This window comes from Vanessa atalanta, chromosome 4 (genome assembly GCF_905147765.1).
Source record: "Vanessa atalanta chromosome 4, ilVanAtal1.2, whole genome shotgun sequence".
NCBI classification, from domain to species: domain Eukaryota; kingdom Metazoa; phylum Arthropoda; class Insecta; order Lepidoptera; family Nymphalidae; genus Vanessa; species Vanessa atalanta.
Genome location: NC_061874.1, coordinates 1,366,502 through 1,390,593, shown reverse-complemented (window position 1 = coordinate 1,390,593; position 24,092 = coordinate 1,366,502). Strand labels below are relative to the sequence as shown.

At 32.4% G+C, this 24,092-nt stretch overlaps 1 protein-coding gene across 1 annotated transcript in view; it reads right to left on the bottom strand.

Annotated features, from left to right (window-relative positions):
* The window catches only part of LOC125077742 (tetraspanin-2A), a 28,054-nt gene extending 7,760 nt beyond the window's left edge, over nucleotides 1–20,294 (bottom strand). The window contains exons 1-3 of the mRNA XM_047689786.1: nucleotides 20,089–20,294; nucleotides 4,442–4,639; nucleotides 3,746–3,922 (exon numbers count right to left, since the gene is read on the bottom strand). Coding sequence (XP_047545742.1) covers nucleotides 3,746–3,922; nucleotides 4,442–4,639; nucleotides 20,089–20,196 — 483 coding nt within the window. The 5' untranslated portion in view covers nucleotides 20,197–20,294. The remainder of the gene's footprint in view (nucleotides 1–3,745; nucleotides 3,923–4,441; nucleotides 4,640–20,088) is intronic.
* Nucleotides 20,295–24,092: the final 3,798 nt, after the last annotated feature.

Sequence of the window (24,092 nt, the reverse complement as noted above, 5' to 3'; positions counted from 1 at the left end):
CAAACGATGCTTGGATGGCAAGGATTTAGACTGCCGTATATCAGTGGGTAGTGCATTCCAGAGTTTGACAGTTTTCACAGTGAAAGAGTAACTGTACTAGATACTTACTATATTTATAAGTGTTGTTTTTTTATTTGAATCCAAGAAGTATTCACTTTCTACGCCATTAATGTGCAGCTTATCATTGCATCTAAGATTTATTATTATGTCACTTGGGCCTTATATCAGATTGAAATGGTAATTCCCCTTTAAATCGATTCAATAGTTATACAAATCAACATATTTTTAATTTAAAAAACTGAAAGATAAAGGAAGACGAAAACAAACGTGTTTTCCGATAATAATTTATTTTTATCACTTTGTGTGAAGATAAACAATCTGCTATCACAGACGTTTAATAAATATTTATACAAATGAAGATATTTATTGAATGCGTATCGTATATACATAAAGTCTAAAATCTATTCGAATATTACAGTTTATCTATGGAATTTTAAGGCAAATTCTTATAGAAGATGTTAAGGTAAACTTTTCTCTCAGAAAGAAATTAGCTGGCTTTCATAATAATTGTATTTAAAGATAAGGTATTTAGTTAATACGGTTAGGCCTTGATTAACTTACATCATTGTGCTTTGAATATATTAAGAATAGTGAATTTAAATTAACAAAAATAATAGTTATAAGTTAATTAACAAAACCACTTGAAATTTTTAAAAGCTGGAATCAGATTGTGCTGACAATCAAAAGGAACGGATATCTGCGATTTTGACGAGATTTTTGTTCGAATATTCAATCGGACATCGTGAACGCGCCGTCGAGGTCATTTGATTAGTACCGACGTCCCTAACGGCAAACCTACGCTACGTTTCAACATTGACTGTCCATTTAGTAAATGTATTTTGGGTAAGGTTTGATTTCGTCTCGATATGTCAGGCGACATTGCGTAGATAAAGAACGTTATGGTCCCACTTTATTTATAGTGCTCACGAATTCTATTTACTTCGTCCAGGTGATTGAATAGAATCTAGTTAATAAAATGACGATCTGAAATTGACTTGTCAAGGCTGTACATGTTAATTAGTTTTCCATACAGACGTAGAAATATAATGACTTCCTGGTTTCGACTTCTCTATATAGTATATAGCCAAGTCGCTTCACAAAGTCAAAGTCAAAAATCTTTATTCAATATGGATGTGCTACACTTGCTTACTAATTAGTTTTTTCAGTCACTTTTAACTTTTTCTGTAATAATATATACTTGACGACCTCCGTGGTCGAGTAGTGTGTACACCGGTTTTCATGGGTACGCCACTCCGAGGTCTCGGGTTCGATTCCCGGCCGAGTCTATGTAGAAAAAGTTCATTAGTTTTCTATGTTGTCTTGGGTCTGGGTGTTTGTGGTATCGTCGTTACTTCTGATTTCCATAACACAAGTGCTTTAGGTACTTACATTGGGATCAGAGTTATGTATGTGATGTTGTCCAATATTTATTTATTATATTTATATAGAAATATTTCTTAGTTTTGTTCCATGTAAATTGATTCGTTTTTTTTTTGAGTAATTTCAACCATTTTGTTTAGATTTAAAAGAATTAAAGTAAAACCTAAAATGCTTATATAACATAAATACATTGTATTCACGCTGATCAAAATTAATAGCGACTTCAAAACGTACAATTACAATAATGTGTTTATGTATGAAATTCAATTAATTATTCAAATTCGATTGGATTATATTATGTGCTGATAGTATATGAATTAGTTGCACCTGCTCGCTCTACATTAGGTAAGGCAATCAATGACGGCGACTTTATTAGTTATAAAGCTGCGTCACAACGATTGGAAAATCAGTATTTTCTATAATATATAATTTTTTATGCAATTTGATACAACGTTGACGACATTGTTGGTCATCTTTTGAAGAATTCCTAAAGTTTCTAATACGTTCGAGAAATATGTCGTTGGAAACACGCCCTAATATGAAGAATCATCACATCGTTTAGTTAGTATCTTTTTTATATTTGTTTTTTCGTGTTATTAATTTCGTTCGCCTTTATTAATTAATTTTATTGTTTTAAACACCTATAATGGTGTACAGTATATACTCGTACCTATACTGTACACCGTTATATATATACACTGTTCTAGTCTACTATCGTGAATATGCCGGTTGTGTTTACATAAATAAATATTCATTTAAATTTTCAAGTGGTTAGGTATCTATTTTTAGCATTAGCAGCCCGTAAATGTCCCACTGCTGGGATAAAGGCCTCCTCTCCCTTTGAGGAGAAGGTTTGGAGCATATTCCACCACGCTGCTCCAATGCGGGTTGGCGGAATACACATGTGGCAGAATTTCGTTGAAATTAGACACATGCAGGTTTCTTCACGATGTTTTCCTTCACCGCCGAGCACGAGATGAATTATAAACACAAATTAAGCACATGAAATTTCAGTGGTGCCTGCCTGGGTTTGAACCCGAAATCATCGGTTAAGATGCACGCGTTCTAACCACTGGGCCATCTCGGCTCTCGGGTATCTATTATATACATTTTATTTTAAGCAATTTCGACTATGTAGCAAAGTGATGTTATATATAATATTTAATTTATATATATTTATATGAACATATTGAAAACCAACACAACTTGATTACGGCACAATATTTTAATTTCGATCGGTATTCATTTCTACTTATATATCAGTCAACTTAACTTAAATATATATATCTATATATATATCTTAATATCTGATGTGTATTTTTGGAATAATTGACAAAATTGATTCACTACAATAAAAATAAAAGAAATATCGTCATTTCAAAATATCTTAAAGCTTCAATTGACACCTGATCTATAATAGCAAAATATGACGTAATATTTGTCTCGTCTTACTTATTCTATATTAAACCTGGTCGTGGTGACATGGCGTGTTACGAAGTTATTATTTCTAATAAAAGACAATAAGTATCTTTGCACTTACCGTCCCCGTTTTCTGTGTACTACGTCACTGACAAGAATTACTATATATACCGTAGAGGCCGAATGTTTAGATGTTATTTCACGAAAAGCTTGTAACTCAGCATAGGTGAGTAGTATTATGTCATTGCCTCAATTTTTTTTTTTGTCACGCTTATCACAGCTGATGGTAAGTTCACATACAGTTTACTTATAGTTATGTTTGATGATTGTAATTAGTGATTAGGGATGTAGCTTGATTAACTCTAACCTTTGTCAATCAGCAGATTAATCTAATGCAACAATTCCGCTACATAATAGTAACTGTCCCGTCTGCTTTCACTGATATTACCGCTCCTCTCTCGTGGGTTATATTCACCATACACGTTGTTATGTTTGCTATTTGTGTGTTTGCGTTCTTAATAACTGAACAATGCTAAATTATTTTTACAAATTGAACTGATTTAAATTGAAATTGATTCTTAGGTTAGAGCTTGAGATTAAAAAATAAGTATAGTTAATAAACATTACGACCTCCGTGGTCGAGTTGTGTACACCGGTTTTCATGGGAACGCCACTCCGAGGCCCCGGGTTCGATTCCCGGCCGAGTCGATTGGACAAATTTCATTAGTGTGGTGGATGATTGTAGTACCGTCGTTACTTCTGATTTTCCATAACACAAGTGCTTTAGCTACTTACATTGGGATCAGAGTAATGTTTGTGATGTTGTCCAATATTTATATTTATTTATTATTTAAAATAAAATAGTTTAAAAATATCGAATACTTACACCTTCTTGTACCATCCTAAGTATCTCCCGACTACCTTCATGTTGAGGATTGTTTACAAGTCTAAGGATGACATTCCTGATGAGAGGCTGAATGCTGGAGTCGTACGTTGAGAAGTCTAATACGACACATGCGCCCACTAGTCCAAACACGAATAAAGCGCACTGTGTCGCTGTAAACTATGAAAAAAGGAAATTAAAATAGATAAAAGTGCCAAAAGGTTATGTAAAATTGAGTGTATATAACATTTTTTTACGTCTCTCCTTGATGGTTTTATTGAGATACATTTTCTTTGTAATATTGTAATCAAAGTAAAGGAAGATACTTTTTGTTTTATACTGTGACCTTTATAGTATCATTCGGTATGCAAAATTAAATGCATTATATTTTTTTAATTAAATAAATAATTATCGTTAAGAAAGTATTATAGACTTATCGTCAATTTTTGAAAGACTGATCAAAGTCAAATTAACTAACTTGAGTTTAATCTGAATTGTCATTGGTTGATGATAGCTGGCGATGCCGTAGGCGTGAAATGAACTGAACGTTCCTTACGTTCAGTGTAAAACAAAATTAGTTAATCTTATTATGATCGACGGTTAAAAAACTGGAAATTAACTGTTGAGTTTTTGAAATTGAATTTAAAAGAGTTTTATTAAGCTTGTTTTCAAAACTTAAATTAAAATATTAGGCCTTACCACTAGCAACAGAAACACGTTCTCCATTAACGCGGAACCGCATCCGATGAAAGCTACCACCATGATGCCAAGCGACCCGATTAGAATTATGTAGATACCGATGAAGTACTTCTGCAGCTCCAATATCCTCATCCACTCGTTGAAACCTGGCTCGAGACATATCCAGAGACATAGTGCGAATATTGAAACGCCAAATAACTGCAAACAAAATAAAAAAAAATATTAAAATTTGTGATTGCCCACTTTAACTACTAAAATTTGTGATTGCCCACTTTAACTACTAAAATTTGTGATTGCCCACTTTAACTACTACTTAAAGTCCTTGTAGTCTTACTAGTCCTTCTGAAGGAAATTCAGCAATGGCGGAAAATCTCAAAAACTAGTTAAAACCAGTCCACATTTGGACTTACTAATACATTGTGCCCAATAGTGGATCTACTATATACAAGTAACTGCACCTAGCGTAAAACTATTCCTTATATTATCCTCAGGGCCCATGGTAGTATGGGAGTTTTACGTCGTCCGGAAATCCTTAGAGACATAGTTGGGTCAACCGTCAGAGCGCCATGGCCATCCCCAAGAGATCCCGTAATGCTTTCCGAAGAGGCGAAGTGGGTACCGCATGATTTTTAGTGCGTGATACGATATGGTATGTTGCACTAAGCACACGCCACAGCGAGTTCCACATACCCCGATTTGTCTAAGTGAAACTCATAAGAGCATTTTTTCAAAGAGATACAGAGCCAATAACTTCAAGAGTTTAAGTGTTTTACGGTATAAGGATGCTGTATTAACTTTATAAATATTATTAGGCTAAGTTTTCAAAATTCTATATGATAATAAATATTCGTTTTATTAATAATCCACGATAGTTAAGTTTTGAAATAATTCAAATTTTTCGATAATCTGCACTAAAAACGAACAGAATTTAATTTAAATATTGGCTCCAATATTATCTAATTGTCTATTTGATTGTAAATTAATTTACTCTGCAGTAATTGTAATTTCTTTAATTAACAAAAATAATATGCAAGATTAAAAGCAATAAACACTATTATTTTCCTTTAAGCCAAATATTGTCTTAAGGAAAAAGTGACTCATGTCTCACGATAAAATTCAATGCTGAGCAACTGATTCAGAATGTTGATGAGATTGCGCCGAAGAACCGGTAAGAAACTCAGTCGTTACCCTTTTTTTCAAAAACATTTACGGCACAGTAATAACATAGTACATGGTTGATGTTTCTAAGAGGATTTTTCACCCTCAAAAAAACAAGTTTTAATATAATGTATTTGGGTATACCCCAAAAGCTTAAATTATTTAATATATCAAGATTGATTTTCGCACTACAAAAGAACTAAAATAACGAGCCAACTTTATCATCCTAGTGTGCGTGTACTTCTTGTATGTAGAAAACATTTGGCCACTATTTTTTCAGCTTTGTCAGTCTATGTAAACATATAATTAAAAGCAATAAAGTTTGTCATTATTAAAGCTTGTTTACATTAATCCTATAACTCGTACAATAGCCCAATATAACCCCATTATATTTTAAAAACAACTATAAAACTATGCCAGATCTATGTATAACTTTTACAATCTCATTAATTCCGCGAGTGCCATAAACTTTTATGCCGGAAATACGCAATTCCACGATTTTTACTGCCAACAGTTACCTCGGATTTATCGAAACGATAATCGCATAAGTTAGCTTTTGAAAAACATCTTAATCCTTATTCATAAAGAATTTAGCTAAGAAAGACTATTGTAAAAAAAATATAGTTTTTTTAAAAAAAATAGGTTATGGCCGTTATGGACATAAACGAATCCATACAAAATATACTTTAATCAAGTAGGCTTTTACAAGCACTTTTGAATCGACATTTAACAAACTGTATTAAGTGAATCTACCACCGGTTCGAAATGTAGATTCCACCGAGAAGAACCGGCAATAAACTCAGTAGTTACTCTTTTTCAATATTTAAAAATACAGTTATATTAGTTAAATATATATTAGTTAAATTTGTATTAACTCCACGTTTTTTTATCATCTATATAATCTTGTATTGAATAATATGCCTTCTTTACCGACGTATTTTTTACAAATAATTCAAATTTATGAATCGGCAAAGTTAAAAACGTCCGCGGAATTTTATTATAGAAACGGATACCTTACCTAAAGAGGATTTATTGACCTTGCGGAGTCGAAAACTTGGCGTTATAAGCTTATCCTTACTTCTTGTCCCCATACAATTATTATCACCGATTTTATCAAAGTGGTCAATGTTACTGTGAATATAAATAATATTGTTGTAATTATATTGTGACGTCACAGTTAGTAAATATTAACTTACATTACATCAGCTATCTGGTAGTAAAAGTCCCATCAAAATCGATCCAGCCGTTCCAGAGCCGAAACAAACAGATAGGCAAAAATTGAAAAAATAAAAATATTTTGGTATACTCGTATATTCCGTGTATAAACATACATACATAAGCATTTAGTAAAAGCGGACAATTTTGGCATTACAAACAGACATTCCAATTTTATTATATGTAAAGATAAAAATTCTTGAACGCACATTTGGTAGCTGGAAGATTTAAGACTGCCTAAATCATTAAGACACTATATATTATTTTTCGTCACTTTATCGAATCGGCAAATAAAATATTTTCATGTGATCCTTTAATCCAATTAGATCAAAACACCGTTTGCTAGTAGTTTGCTTATAACAACTTTATTTCGAGAATAATGGATATCCTTAGATCAATTCCATATAATAGGCTTGTTTTTGCCTTCCTGGATTGTTATAGATAAAAGTTAAGTCACTTTCCCTCTTATATTCTGTTTGCTAACATCGACGTGTCTTCTGATTACTTTGCTGATTTATTGCTGTATTATGCCTAAGCTCATGTAATAAACCCTTAATAAAAGGGAGTCCGGGTATAAATATCATTTTAAGAAGAATAATCAAGTACCGGATATACAAGATCAAAATATACTTTATTCAAGCAGGCTGTCCTAAGCACTTTTGTCATTTTGCAAGGTTGATTTTGATGTTTCATAACATCTGTTTCTGATTGAGTAATAGGTATATAGGTAAAAAAAATGAGCCGAGATGACCCAGTGGTTAGAACGCGTGCATCTTAACCGATAATTTCGGGTTCAGACCCAGGCAACCACCACTGAATTTTCATATGCTTAATTTGTGTTTATAATTCATCTCGTGCTCGGCGGTGAAGGAAAACATCGTGAGGAAACTTGCATGTGTCTAATTTCAACGAAATTCTGCCACATGTGTATTCCACCAACCCGCATTGGAGCAGCGTAGTGGAATATGTTCCAAAAACCTTCTCCTCAAAGGGAGAGGAGGCCTTAGGCCAGCGGTGAGAAATTTACAGGCTGTAATTAATAAATGTAAAGTGGTCTGCAAAATTTTATTACTTTCGATATATCGATAAACCGGTCAAAATATTCTCAAAAGAAATGGTCCTGTCAATACCGTAATGGGTTTTAAAACGGTATGTGTTGTAAATGTACTATATGTTTTTTTATTACAGTATGACGTAGAGTTTCGTAAAAGTATTTCATTTTGAAATCTTTTCGTACAGAAATATTGCTATCCAATTCGACCTTGGAGTTTTACTGCCAAAGAGTTTTCACTTTAAAATATAATATAACGTGCAACTTCTTTGACAATTTGTATCAATTTTGCGACATGGCGCTCGCATTATTTGTCGTGCAATCGCGTCGACAAATTCTACTCATTTGCTTTCTTTTTCTTTTCCAAATAGACACATATATTCCATATTCGCAACGAGACTGACTTCGAAACGTGACATGATATGAACTTGTTATTTTGCTCTCTTTGCAGCCAAATCAGTTACACTTTAGGAATTGCATCTACAAAAATGATTCCATGTTATATTTTGTAGTATGGAGTAAAAGTTTAATCGGATTTTAACAGAACTACAAATAATTTCGTACGAATTTCTAACGTCGTAACACAAAGACGCTTTTTATTTATTTTTTGTGATAATTGATTTTGTTTTTCTACTTTAATTCTTAAACGAATGAAATAAAGTATCAATGTATCGTTAGGGCTGAGACAACTTATTTGTTACTGAAAGATTTTTCTTTAAAGAATATGACATACTTAAAAAAAACCAAGTTATAATCTGCTTATGTTTTGACGGTGAAAAGGAACTCAGATTATGAAGGATTTATCAGTACTAGATAATATATATTCGAATTTAATATACGAGCGATGAAGTTTGTTCATAATAAATATAATTACTTACATCAGAGCCGCGATTGCCGAGAACTTGTGCAGATTGGATTTACAAACTGGGCAAACACAACAATCTTTTCATACTTATTTTATATCTCGGCAATGAAAGAAAATATTGTGAAATTCTACCAAATGTGTATCCAACATCTAGGCTCATATCAAATTGGAGACTTAATATTTCTTTTATGAACGGACGGGTATGTTCTTTTATTATTATTTTAACGCACCATTTGAACATAGTGGCGTCATTGTTTATAGTTTCTAATTTTTATGGTAGACATTTGAAATACGTCAGAGCTTAACTTAAACTTACGTGGAGTATTTTAGTTATACCAGAAATATCTTGTTCAAAATGTAGCGTCAGTGTTTTTGACAAATTGCGGAACATCAACTATCGGGCGAACTTTCTTACCTTATTCAAACTTGTACAATATTTAACCGCTCCTGTCTGTTTTCTTCGTAATAGAATTTTTATTTCGTTTGTCGGACTTATTTTGTACAAACATGAAAAATTAATGCCCGTGTCTTCATTTATAAAAGACGGAGAATAGAAAATATTTTGAAGCTAACCTGAAAATAACTGTTTGAACTTCGTTCGTGACTTACTCGTATATACTGAAATTAGTGAAAGATTCGTATAGTTCGACTCAGTTGAGTTCTACTGAGATACGGCTGTTTTACTGAGATGTACTGTTATTTTTATTGGACGGCAATTAAGTTTTGGCTTTTAAATATTTAAATTGATAACATTTTATTTTTCCACATTTAAAAAAATATTGATTACAGTTTTTAGAAATCCATAAAATAGACCGAGATTTGTTCAAGGGATTTGAATTATTATCTGTGATGTAATCGACCAACTTCATTAATCTTACTAATATCATCTATCTATCTGGAATAGCACAAAGGTAGCATAGCATAGCACATAGCACATTTTTTCCAGTATAAAAAATTACATAGCACCTGAATCCCCCTACCTTAACACGGGCAAAGCCGCGAGCGGAAACTTGAATTATAAATGCGTAAGCGAGTTTGCTTATTCATCTGTTTGTTCACATGCGTTCCCGTCTTGAGTAATCTTTGAAATTTCAGTGGGTTAGTTATCACAAGACTGTTTTGATATACAAACAAAAACAGGCAATAATTTTAATACGGAACCAAATTGATAACAGATTTTACTTGTTTTTTTTTTTAAATCGTATGTTGTCTTAGATTAATATACTATTGATTTGTAAATCATAGTATAATTTCATTAGGAAAATTAAGTTACATTTTATATTTCCTACAACACAGGACGAATACATTTCTAAGTTAGAACATCAAAGATGAGAGTAATCAAGCAAAAACTGCAAGAATCAGGTCGCTGTAGCGGTTGCGGGTAGTCTTCCAGAGCGCTTCATAATCTCACAAGCAAAAAAGAGCCATATCTACGCATCATTATACTCTGTCTGCAAAAACCTTTGTCGAGACAACAACTCTGTTCGCAATCCATTAGGGCCTCGCCAAATGACGCGGAAAGTTGACTTGTACGTTTGTACAGTTTGCAGCGGGAAAAATCATATAATGCTAGGGCCAGACCGCCATTAACGCTCGAATTCATTCGCTGATACACGCTCTCACGATGATAAATGGGACAATCTGGAAACGAAGCCGACTAACTAATAAATTTGAAACAAAGAAAAATCGATTCTGTCAAATTCTAGCCGGCTTATTTTTAATGGAGCGATTATTATGTTTGAGTTTTCGAAAGTTTATTTGATAGCCACCATTTAACTAAATCACAGTTGTTTCTTAGAGTTTTATTTTAAAATTACTTTTAATCATTTCGTTTCAACGTGAATACAAAAATTTTATGTACTAATAAATAAAATACGGTTCTGTAAAATGTGATATAAAATAGTCCGTCTAACGTGGGTTCGCTTCTTAAATTACCTAACCTAATAAGATATCGCAAAAACGTTTAAATTTGGGTTGTTGAGGATGATATAGAATAAATTTGACCTGGTTATACTTTACATGTTAACATCGGGGAAAATTGACTCAATAATAAGCCGTAATTTCATATCTGCTTCTTCATATATTGCGCCAACAGCAATAGTATTGTCGTGTTCCGGCTTAAATGTGCCAGTACCGGGTGAGTAAATAAAATTTTCCCTTATGCCTGCATTAAAATTGGGAAAATTGGGAAAATTTTATTTCCCAAGGTTGGTGGTGCTTTGGCAATGTTGGGAAAGTGCAATTTTTTTATTGTCATATGAAGGACAAACTGTTTACGTATCAATAAAATAATTAAAATTTGGTAAGAACTGTTGAACATAAAAATAAGTAAAAATCTATGTGAATTTTTAAAGTTTAACTTAGGTAACATACAATTCACTATCAAAAATTAAAACGATCGCTTTTTTCATATCGAATATAACTCAATTTATATTCTTGTCCGACGCTACGTAGACTATGTTTTGCTCGTTTTGGGAGCCAAAGACAGAGTTTTTGTGATGTTAAAAATTTATAGCATCGTAAAAACTCGCACCGCGTTTGTCTGCCGCGTGAAAACCGTCTCGTATATGGCATTACAATGTAGATACGTGAATATTTTGCGCGTTAAATTTTATATCAAACCATAGATTACCGAGTAAAGGGCATCTACGAAAATCTAGACGGAAATATATATAAAACTTATTTTGTCTTAACGCAAAACAAGTCTATCAGGAGTCGAGCAGCACTATTTCGGTAATGTAGCGCCAATTTCACATCCAGAGGTAAACCGTCAGTTCTGTCTCCCGCTGTATCTCCTCTGAGACACCTGTGAATCCGGAATAATAAAGACTTTTACAACGTTTCAAAATGGGACTTTTTCTCGCAATTCAACCGCAGCGTGCACTTAAGGGATTTGAATATCTTATATGGTAGATTTTATCTATTCCACGCAACTCCCGGGAACGAATCCGTTCCGAATTTTAAGTTTTTAAACAAACACTTAACACCTTCAACGTTTGACATTTGAGTTGGGTTAATCGGCTTTATTTTAAGGTGAATAAGTCAAAATTTATATAATCGAATTTTGTTTTCAGTTAAAGCGAACAAGAGTCCAATTTAGTATAAATTGCAATCATACAGTTAAAAGTGACTTCTTTACGGGTCCGCCCAGCGACTTAGCGTTGCCGTTTACGGAGAACATTGCGGAAAAATAAATTTTGTAAATGGAATAAGACGCCAGAGTCAGCGAAAATACATGGAATTCAAGACGTGGGCGTTTTGTTTTATCTTTTTCGAAAACGTTGCCTCAATCTCCCCCAATCGTTCCCTTCTCAAAACCTCCTTTTTGCCTAATACATATTTATTCTTATATTCAACATCTAAATTGCAAGTTTTGCGTATTTCAATTTTCCATAAAAGTAAAAGTACATTCGACATATTTTAAAGGTTAAATTAATATTTTCTGAAGCGCATAATCAACTAATTGAAGGCAACGAAGCAAGATCCTGAACTTTTTGCTGAAGTTGAACGAGGGAAGCGTCTTCTTTTTACGGGCAATTATTAATTTAAGTAGCTTAGACTCTAGGTATTTATATTGAATGGTATTTATATTAAGAGTATATTATTCTGTAGAACTATATAGTGTTAAATAAATTGAAACGAGTATTGTAAAAATAGATATCTTAGTAATCTTGTATAATGAAGTTTCAAAACTGCTTGTAAAAAGCCTATATGAATCAATAATATTTTAATATAAAAATAAATTCAAATAATAAATTAAATACTTATGATATTCATTTTTGATGCATAGCGTATTATAATATGATATAAATCCGAAATAAATAAAGGATAATTCTTGGTGGTCTAACTAAGCTATTAACGTTCATCAAACTCTGCGATATATCTTAAACTGTATGTCAGAAATCTAGAAGACTTTCGTGTTCTATTATGGCACATGTACCATAAAAAGATTTACGAAAAAATATATTTGATAGGATCTTCTTTATCGTCAACTTAATGCAATGAATTACTCGAATGTTTCGCTAATCGAGATAAATTAATTCACATTCCAAACTGGCTTTCATCATAAACTGAAATCGTAGACTCGTGAACGATTGTGTATTTGCTAGAAGATTTAATTAAGTTTATTCCAATTATCTAATTGTGATTATCTATTCGTTTCAAAACTTTAATAAATCTTTCCTGTACTTTAATAATACCCATTTTAATTATCGCTACGGAGAACTAATTTGGAAGAAATTGTTTCGAATGTTCTAAATACAAAATCAAAGTTAAATTTATAACAAAAAGTCTTATTAAAATAAAAGATTTTCTTTTTTAAATTATATTTGAATAAAAACTATTTGAAATGTGTATTGGAATGTTTAGGAATAAGCCTTCTACAATATAATAGCTTCGTTTTACCGAAGTTCGTCACAAAAATAGAACCGTATGCAGAGGTGACATTTTAAATGGGAACACGGATCCATCTTGGCACAATTCCAAAAGTCAATTATTGGAAGTGACCTCGCGGGTCGACTCAAGCAATTATTTCTCATTTGTGCAGGAACACCTTAACGATTGTTCAGGTTTGAATGACACTTGACGTTCAGCGTTTTTGGCGTCAACTCTCTCGACACTCCAATTTAAAGCGCTATTACGATTATCGTTCGTTTTATAGTCATGAGTTTGATAGGGTTTGAAGTTAAAGTTCATATCCGGGTGTGGGCTGCGATTGATTTATACACTAAATAAAATTGCAACGGGGTATGAGTTTAATTTGTCAACTTGCATTCATGGAACGTCAATGTGATCGTCATGGTTGAAATTAGAAATAAAAATAAAGTAAATTTCAAAATTAGAATAAGCTGTACAGTGTACAGGTTTCTGGAATTATAAGCGCGACGCTCATTATTTTAATAGGCGAAGTTAACTTTTTCAAACTTGATACATAAAAAAAAAATTCAACCGTAGGTATATTACCTTTATCAAAATTTATAACGATCGATTTTATCATTGACAACCACTTTCACCGACGAATGTACTAGTTACCAGTCATTGAATATTAAACTTTTACCCGCAAATCAAAGATGCAAAGATTTATATTAATTTTTTCGTCGTACGTTGTAACGTTCACTGAAACGAAAAAGCACTTAACAGTCACTGAGGTAACTTAACAGAATATTTCAAACAAATAGTCGTATGTATCATTTTAGTATTACATAAATAATATATTATATATATATTAAATTAACTAGACAAAGTCTTGCTCAACAATTTCTTCACAGAATAGACCAGTTTGTATGAAAATTATATTGGCGATTTAATAAATAATATAGTTGAAAATTATTTATTATTCAGTGATCAATCAGTTCGGAATACATACAAAAGGCTTAGTAACGAATTTAGATATTAATATATAAAGTTAAAAAATGGTTACTATACAAATCAAGACCTCGTGCAATGGTGGAAATAATGCCAGCACAATTTCGCCGTTGAATCGTAATTCCATTTATAGTAAAAATTATTTTTTATTTTATACCTATCTATGTATGGTTATTATCTTGTAAAAAATAGATAAGAAAATTACCATTTGGCAGTAGTAAAATTATCTTCGTTTAAGAATTCTTACTAAAATATTGTCACGGCTATTATTTGCATTATAAGCTTAAAACAATTTGATTCTAAGATTGATGTAAACTTGCCATCAATTCAAGACAATAAATCTGACGCGATAGTGTTGGGTTGGGCATATTTTGCGATGGAAAGAGGGAAACTCTGCACATGTAATGCTGGCAAGCTGATCGAACCGTACCTGAGTTAAGAACTTAAAGGCAGGCCTTAAAAGGATGGAATAGTCAAGGAATAATGCCAAGAAGTTCAAAATACTTCTTACCACGCCAACGTATCCAACAATGATCATAGATAGTTATGATGAATCAGGTTTTATTAAAACTCACCATACTAATAGCCCATGACCTTAACATGTAGGCTACAATAATATTTATTCAGGAAATAAAAAAAAATCTCCATTTTCAATAACCATCATCGAAAGTACAATAGCTCGTTTTAACAATAAGGTTTTGATTACGCGTTTCATACAAATAATTTCCTCAGTGACGTACCTTATATCCTATATATATGTTACTGTAAAAGCTCGAACTACGGTGAATCTTAAGATTTTCCAGTAATATCTAAGATTTACCGATTATGAATGGTAAATGTCCATAAAACTTTGGGATTCGAACTTTTACCATCATTCACTGGGTATGTCGTAGGATTTACATGTTAGGTTAGGTAAGGTTAGGGTAGGAATGGTAAAAGTCCGAAAAAGTCGTCCCTTTATAATAAATACTTACATTTACCTTATTTAATTAATCTTAGGTTTTACTGGAAAATCTTAAGATTTACCTTAGTTTGAGCTTTTACAGTAACATATACACACAAATATATATATAGTCAGGAATAACTTAAAATGCTAATATCATTAATTGGTCTATTAAAAAAATTGGCGATACTTTTATATTAAACCGAGTAACATTAAAGTTTGTTTATGAAAAAATATTTCAGGTGGTGACAATTATGATACACTAAAAAGGGGCTCCTAAATGTAGTAATTCTAAGAAAGCAAATAAATACAGGAGCGACCGAAAAGAAGTACTGAGTGGGCGAATTGAATACGAAATGACCGAATATTTTATTATAGGTTAAGGTAGAACATATGTAATGTTTACATTAGAATTAATATGCTGCTATACTATATAGAACTAGTATTTAATATAACAGAAATTTGTATTTTCAAGATACAGTCTCCAACATAATATTATTTTGTAGTCATTTGGCAATTCGCCCTCTTGTTATATGTTTCACCTTAAATTTGAGTTCATATTTGCACGTTTAAATACTACCTTTTAGATCTAAAAGGTTTTACTGCCTCGTTGGTAAAGTGATGTCTGGCTTATAATGCAGATATCGAGGCCATATGTCAAACGCCGGGTCAGGTCAATAATAAACTATTGGGGTTTTCTGTCAATAAATTGTAAGTAACAACGCAAATTTTAGCAATTGGTGATGTGAAAATTCCCCTCTCCTGGAAAGCAGGTAAAGCCATTGATGCCCTGCCTCAAATTTTGGAAAGAGTCGTATAAGATATTTGATTATGTGACTTTGGGAACGTAAAGTACACTTGTGGAGCACACACTAGAGCCATATAATATGTACAGTTGGTTATTCACCGTTGATAATGGTTACCGTGACTGAAATCAGTTAGAAGGACATCCTTATACGGCTTCTACTATTAAAGTCCCAGGTTCAATCTCGTGTGGAACTAATAGATATATAGATACTTATTACATATACCAACTAGGTGGTAGGGCTGCGTGCATATCCAACTGGGTAGATAACACTTCTATCGTCAAGCAGCACTTAGTATTTCTGCTTGGCGGTGTTGTTGTATTCTTGTTTGAAGAGGTTATTCGTGTACATTGATAAAGGACGTAACATCCCAAGGTTGACAGAGTATCGACAGTTAAAGCAGTCATTTATATTTCAGGCAGTGCTCATTTTGCGACTAATCGACTAATCGACCACTTACCCTCTGCGTTACTAGTTTTTTTAAGGAAGATTTACTAACAAGCTTATCTCATGCAACTTAATAGTTGTCTTCTTTATTTCTTCGTCAGAATATTTTCACTCCAACGTTATATATGAAACATCGAATCGTCATTTTATTTCTTCTGCCCTTATCACTTGTCAAAATTTATATCAACTGCTTTTCTTATAATCTGTAGTCATATTCTAAGAGATTAAACTATAAAATGAATATGTTTACCAAAACAATAATTTAACAGACCTATTCCTTCATTACCCTTATAGTTGATGTTTAATTTTCCTAATTAACCGTGTTTAATAACCGCTGTATCGAGCAAGTTATGTAAGACAATTTACTGCTGACGCCGCGTGCCGCTAATGTTTGCCTTAGATAACGATAAAGGTGATGACACATTGCAATTACTATTGTATTTATTTTTAAATTTCAACAGTAAATAAAATCACTTTTGAAATGATCGAACACGATTCATTTCGTATCGCAAGCGTGAAATGGTGAAAGGTGATGTATCATTTGTGACGTTACTGGTTTGCGAACGCTAATACTACCTAGTAGTAAAACACACAATAATACTTACTAGTTTTGTGTTTTTGATGGAAAGGGGTTGTTATCTAGGGTGGTTTTTTATTAAAAGGGTAGGTGTTCGACCAAATGGGCTACCCGATGATAAGTGGCCACTACCGCCCATAGACATAATATTACTTACATGGCGATGTAAGTAATATTAACCATTCCTTAGATCACCGATGAACCACCAACCTTGGGATTGGGAACTAAGATGTTTTGTCCCTTTTACCTATACTTACACTGGCTTACTCACTCTTCAAACTGGAAGACAGTAATACGGAGTACTGCTGTTTGGCGGTAAAATAATCTGATGACTGGTTAGTACCTACTTAGAGAATCGTTGAACTAGAATTTGATAAGGCTATGTTTCTTATCTCTGCTAACTGCACACGTAAGAAAGAGATAGCAATGTTTTATTCCTGTTAAATTACTAAAGTCACAAACGAATTTATTGAGTGAATCAAGAAATAGTAGGTGTCCCTCGAATCGTTTCAGAAAATTGTTAACGAATTTCATTTATAATTAATAAATACAATTATAAGACTATGTCTGTAAAGTGTTGATTTTAATATCGTCGTACAAAAAATTGTCTGAGTATAAAATGACAAGTTAAATCAGATCTACCCAATGTGCGCCTACCCTTAGGCTACCCCTCTCTACAAAATTACCGGCCCGAGGCCATAATTCGTCTGTCCATCTAAAATTATGTGGAACATCTGCCTTTTTATATAACTTTCTTAAGTTTAATTTTGTTTCATAAATTTCCTGGTCGTGAGTTTTTCTTAAAACCACGTAACGTTAATTAGCTTTAGGGGGATATGATTATAAAATATAATTTAATAATTACTCAGAAATATTTTAAAAAAATAATTGAAATAAAAAATTAATTTAAAAAATGATTTATTAGTTTATGCTCGTGTTTTCACCTGTAAGAGCACTCAAGAAGGTGTAAGTATGCCATATTTTTCTGTAATCTACCTTGGGCGTAATAAACGTCACTTTAGTATATATAATATTAGATACAGGCACAATGTGTAACTTTAAGTCTACATATTATGTTTCGATTCTGAACGTTGTACGTTTAGAAAATTATTCGTCTTTGAAGTAAAAGTAAAAAATACATAAAAAGAAGCGATCGAGATCAAATACCTGGTAACTAAATACATTCGATCAAAAACAAACATTACGAACAATTGCTTTCGATAAAAGAAATACATACAATTACCTCAAGAAAACGAACGACGTCACTCATAAGAGTTGAATCTATTATTATTTCTATTATTAATAAATGACTTCTTTTTGGCAACGCCTCTTTAATATAAAAACGTATATCAAAACATGCAGCTCGTTTCGGGAAGATTTCAGTACAAATTGTTATTAACTATTGACGTGACGATTTCGTATTATTTTAAGAGGAAGAGTAGTTTTGTTCATACATTATTTTAAGAAACAGACGAGCAGGGTACCTTTCGTACTGTAACTGTCAAAGTATAAGCCACTCAGTCGATTCACCTATAGGCTTAGAGACGTCTCTTGTGACTGTAATTACACTAGCTAACACAACATTAAAACCGGAAAACAGCAATACAAAGTATTATTGATGGCCAGTTAAATTATGAGTGGGTGGTACCATTTTTCTTTCAATGGAATAATGGAATGGCTTCCAGGTGCCCAGGATGCCTAGCACGCCCTAGTACACCGGAATACCCACAAAAACCAGCGGTATCCTCTGTGACTCTTCGAGCGTCACTGGTTGGCTTTCGCATGTTACAGTGAGAAGTGGATGACTCATCCAAACCCTAGCTCCGGTAACTATTTTTCATCTTAGATACCATTGTACTGTCAGCATATCGCAATTAAATAATTAAATGTCTGATTAAATAACACAAACCACAAAGGAGGATGTATCCACTTGCTTCAAAATGTCAATTTGCTTATTTAACTATAACAAAAGTTATACATACTAAAAGGAATTCAACAATGGTAAGTTTGTAATGATTATATATGATTCACTATGTCTCCGTTACTCGGAAAACAGGACAAGTGGCTTATCAAACTGATAAAGGTGCTTACGCCCTTTAGTTAACATCGCTTAATAACATTTAATGAGATATTGAATTATTTCACGAATGAAAAAATCGATTCGTTTATATATTATTAGGATTGACCCTATTTTGGTTATTAGCTTGATTTTTAAAATTAGATGGGTAGATAGGGATGGCACAGTGTGCATGTTAGCGATGATTGCGGGTTCAAGTCCAGGCACCGCTGAATTTCCATGTGTTTCTATATCATCTAGTGCTCTGTGGTGAAGGAAAACATCGTGGGGTCAAGTGTCTTATTCCAATATATTACTGCCACATGTGTATCCACCAACCCGCATTGGAGCAGCGTATTGGAATTAGCTTCAAAAAACTTCATCCTCATATTGAGAGGAGGCCCAATTTTGAGACATATATTACTGTTATTTACTTTAAATAGATATACAAAACGTTTATTCGCACTTACACTAACAAAGAAAACATATATAAAAATAATATATTTTTAAAATGTATAAGATAATGGCATCGATTAAATAAACTTAAATACAATAAAATAAAAAAAACAAAACTCAGTGATGTGATGTCATAAAATGGATCCATTAAGAATAACCATATAGGTTTATTATGACGCAGCATGTATTTGACAACGGAAACGTAGTAAACGCCATATCTTAAGACGATTAGTCATAAGTTTCAGACACTATCTTAATCATGCGAGTCGAATATCGAAAAAGTTTATATATTTATTATATTCAAGAGATTTACGAGTCATTGTTGGTTCAACGCCTTTTCTCCTTGTAATGGTAAAGTTTGACGCTTACAAAAGCACGCTTCTTTCGTGTATGATGAAATTAAATGTGTCAGAATTTCACAAACACAAAATATTTAAAAAAATAAGGGCATGAAATTTAGAGGTACTTGCTCGGGTTTGAACTAGTGATCTGTGATTAATATCCTGTATACCCACTGGGCTAACGTATCAGCCACGAGTCAACCTAATAATGCTTCACAACGAACAGTACAAACAATTTTCAATTACGTCGTTGCATTTCTGAAATCGAATCTAGTGCTGTACCGTAAATACTAACAACTAATTCAAAGTAAACACACTGAGAGAAATAGAGCTGGAAGGAACCACTACTTCCAATTTCCAATACCCACCCACAGTACAACGTTGAAGCAGAACAAAGTGTACTTGATACAATAAATCTGGGACTCCAGTTTCCCGACCGCCGGTCCTTGTCCTCCGCCTCTGCCAACCCCTGCCATAGCACTTTAATATTTCACTTCACTACAAACAGTTTTGTCTTGTGAAACTTATTTAGGGCTGTCCATTCAGACGATCGGATCGTTACTGCCCGCTATCAGGGAGATAAAGCGTTACACATAGCTAGGTTATCTATATTTGCGAAGATAAAGGTTTGATATGGCGTTGGCTTCAATTGCCACACCTGTTTGTTGTAGTTTTTTAACATTTTTTTATGTCATATAACCTCTTTCGTTTCTTCTGTCCTTCGATCATAGAATCGAGAAATACAGTACGATTCAAATCATTTCGTGTAAGAATGGAATGGAAACCGATGCATCGATAATATTTTACTTAAAAGTTACGTATAATATATACGGAATCGTTTCGATCAAAATTGGCCTTGAAATATAGCTGACTGAAGAAATTTAAATTCAGAAATTAAAAAAAATATACACTTGTCGATTTTGTTGAATTAAATTTGTAGAATATTTACTCAAAATATTTGTCTTAAATCGTAATTTAGCTTGACTATAACCTTAGTAATATAATCGCAATCAAACATAAAATATTGGAAATATATATCAACCAGTTATATCAAAACCATTCCGTTCATTAATTCAAAAGATGAAAATACAAGATGAGATCACTAATCAAAGTTAATTGTTTGGTAAAGTAAGCCAATATAGAAGGAATATTTAATTTGTATTGTAGTTTATAGTATAAGCTTCGAGCACTGACTGACAAATCAAAACACATTTTGAAATCAGAATCATTACACTTACTTGGTCATTGTCAAATTAAACACTACCAACAGTTCCACGAAATGAAAGAAACTCAGAGGGTTTGTTTTTGCAGATTCTTTCGGCACGCTGTGAAAAACGAAGAAAGTGATTTTTTACGATGCGCTCGCACAGGCTGCCATGAAAAATATATGATACACTTGCTCCCTAAGCCTATTCGATGTTTATTATACGACAAATTTAAATAGTGATTGTTTAATTTTGTGAGACAGTGTTGTAGTAATCGGGAAAAATAAAGGAATTAAATTTTATTGTACGTTAATTTTTTACATGCAGTTAAAAACTATTGTTAAGCCGAAGAAGTAGAATTTCCTATATGCACATTTTTTATTTGTCCTTTTGTGATGGTTTACATAGTATCTTCAATATATCAAAGGAGTAGAAGGCGATCGTTTCATTCCCAAGGTGTGCTATGGTATACATCAACCATGAAATCACTAATTGTATTGCACACAAGCGTTCCTTTATATTTTTATTAAATCTGGCAACATAAGCATTTTGAAGGCCTTCTGGGATCCTGTTGTAAAAATACTCTACAAATGAATTACTGTCTCCATGCAGTCGAGTAACAGGAGGAGATTAGTTTAGGTTTGTTCCTTGTACCAATGTTGTGATTATCACATATATAAAAAATCAATATTAATAACGTTGTTTCAGATTATGACTTACTTAAATAAACACGGAAAGTATTTAACAGAACAGCAATCAGAGTTTTTTTTCAGTGAATTTATATTTCTTATACGTAACACCATCCACCTGAAAACTATGAGTCCTGTTTCTGAATTCTCTTCGTGAGATTCGTATTGTAATCCCATCGGAGAGTTTTATTTTTACCACTTTTATTTTGCACCAGTAAATGTGCACACACTTGTGCGCTCTAATAATTCTCCTTTGGAGAATGGCTGCTGAATCAATTAGGAGGATATCAATTTGTCTTTAAGTTAGTAAAATATAAAAAAAAAATTATGCACAGAATATATTGTTAAAAAAAATTGACTTATGTGATAAATTTATACATAACATTTGAAATGTTGAAAGTCGAATTTAAGCTATGATAAATCAAGTACATTAATCGCTTAATATTAGATGTATTTTGAGTCAGTGCTGTTTGTTTTATTATACTGCAAGATTTTTGACACCTCCCTAGACATTATTATTATAGGTGTGTCGATGACTTGATACCACATATATCAAAGAACACCGTAGACTCGATCTTACTTATATCTACTACTACAAATATTTATTGGCATATGCTTTGAATGTGAAAACGGAAATTCCATTAAAATATTTTCAATTTATTCTAATATATGAAGGTGAGTTTTTTCCTTATAATTTGGTTGGGGTGAAAGCTTATATATCAAGTGTATCGAAACGTTCGACCGAAACGTGTTCGAAATCCGATAAACGGATTCAAACTACAGAAACGGCAGCGGCCGGTATAAGCTGTTAACATAAATAAGAAAGATATACGACGTTTTAGAAAATAACAACGCACAAAACTGAATGGGAATCCATGCAATGGCATAAATTGTTGAATTCGAGAACATTTCACAATTTAAAAATATTTACTTAACAGTTGGTAGATCTGAAAACTAAATACTTTTAAAATACGAAGGCCGCTGGAGATTTATTACGCGGCACGGAAAAAACCTTACCGTACCTAGGGGCAAATATAAATTACATTAGTCAAAGCGGCTTCGAAATAAATTATTTTTTAAATGTACAAAACAACGTTAATGCAAATTCGATTTTTTTTATAAATCATACATACATAGATTGTAAATGCTAGTTATTTTGAGTTTTACGTTTCAAATTAAAAAACGTCATGATGAAGATAATCAGGATATCGTTAACTTATCAAACTCAAATTCAAACTTCAAACTGAACTTCCTTTATTCAATATAGAAGCATTACACTTACATATTGATGGTCAAATTAAACACTACCACCGGTTCGGAAAATGGTACACTCTGACCTGAAAAGAACCGGCGAAAGAAACTCAGTGGGTCTTTCTTTTTTTTTTTCGGCATGTATCGGCATGCATAAGACATGTGAGTCTTCGTTTCAAGTTACTACTCAAAAACTGTTTGCATTTGCACTAGGATTAATGTTATTTTTGAAAAATTATATACCACTAAAGTACAAATTATATTTTTGATAATTTATTTTGATATTTTATACTAAATATTATTCTTCCCTATATTGGACTATTGTTTTGTAAATTTATTTATATAAAATTTGATCTAGGCTGGTAATTGCAATGAGCTGATTGTACTTGAAGAACTATAAACCACCAAACAGTACAAATAACAAGGTACCGAATTTTAATATTCAGCGGTAGAGAGTATGCATGCAGCTAGACGAATTTTCGCCTCTAGTGCGAAAATTCGTCTAGCTGTCATTTGGTTTACCCGGACAATCAATTTACTCTGTAACACCGGTAGACGAAATTTGCATTGAATTTCATACAGATGTAATCAGTTTATTATGCATTAACGCACTTGAAGTGATTATTATCAGGTGAATATCACTATTTTACCCTCAAAACGTACTATATGAGACATTAATGAGTTTGATTGGCCCTACTATATGATAACAATAATTAGATTATTGTTACCATATTATAGGGCCAATCAAACTCCAAATTTGATCGCACAATAATTGGTTAAACGTTAAAACACTCCTTGTTAAAACAAGAGACAAAACAGAATCGTACACACGTTCATTCAAACCTACCTACATACAGTCAAATTTTAAAATAGTGCTACGTACAAAGATTGATTGATATTTTAATTACTTTCTAAAAGAAAAACAATGACGCTATTTTAATTGTAATCATAAATTATAATTAATATTTGTATTAATCATATATTTATAATGTTTTCAAAGAGTGTATTATTTTAAATATATATATTTTGTAATTAGGTTAAATATAGATTATAATGAAATAAATAAATCAACACATCAGAGTTAATTAACGACTATTTGGATGTGATGTATAAAATATTAAACAATGGCCACCGTGATCTCCCTAAGTATATACTTGTATAGTATTTTATATCGTAGACTTGATTGTCTGTTAGCAGAGGTTTAATAAAAGTGAAGAGTATATTGTA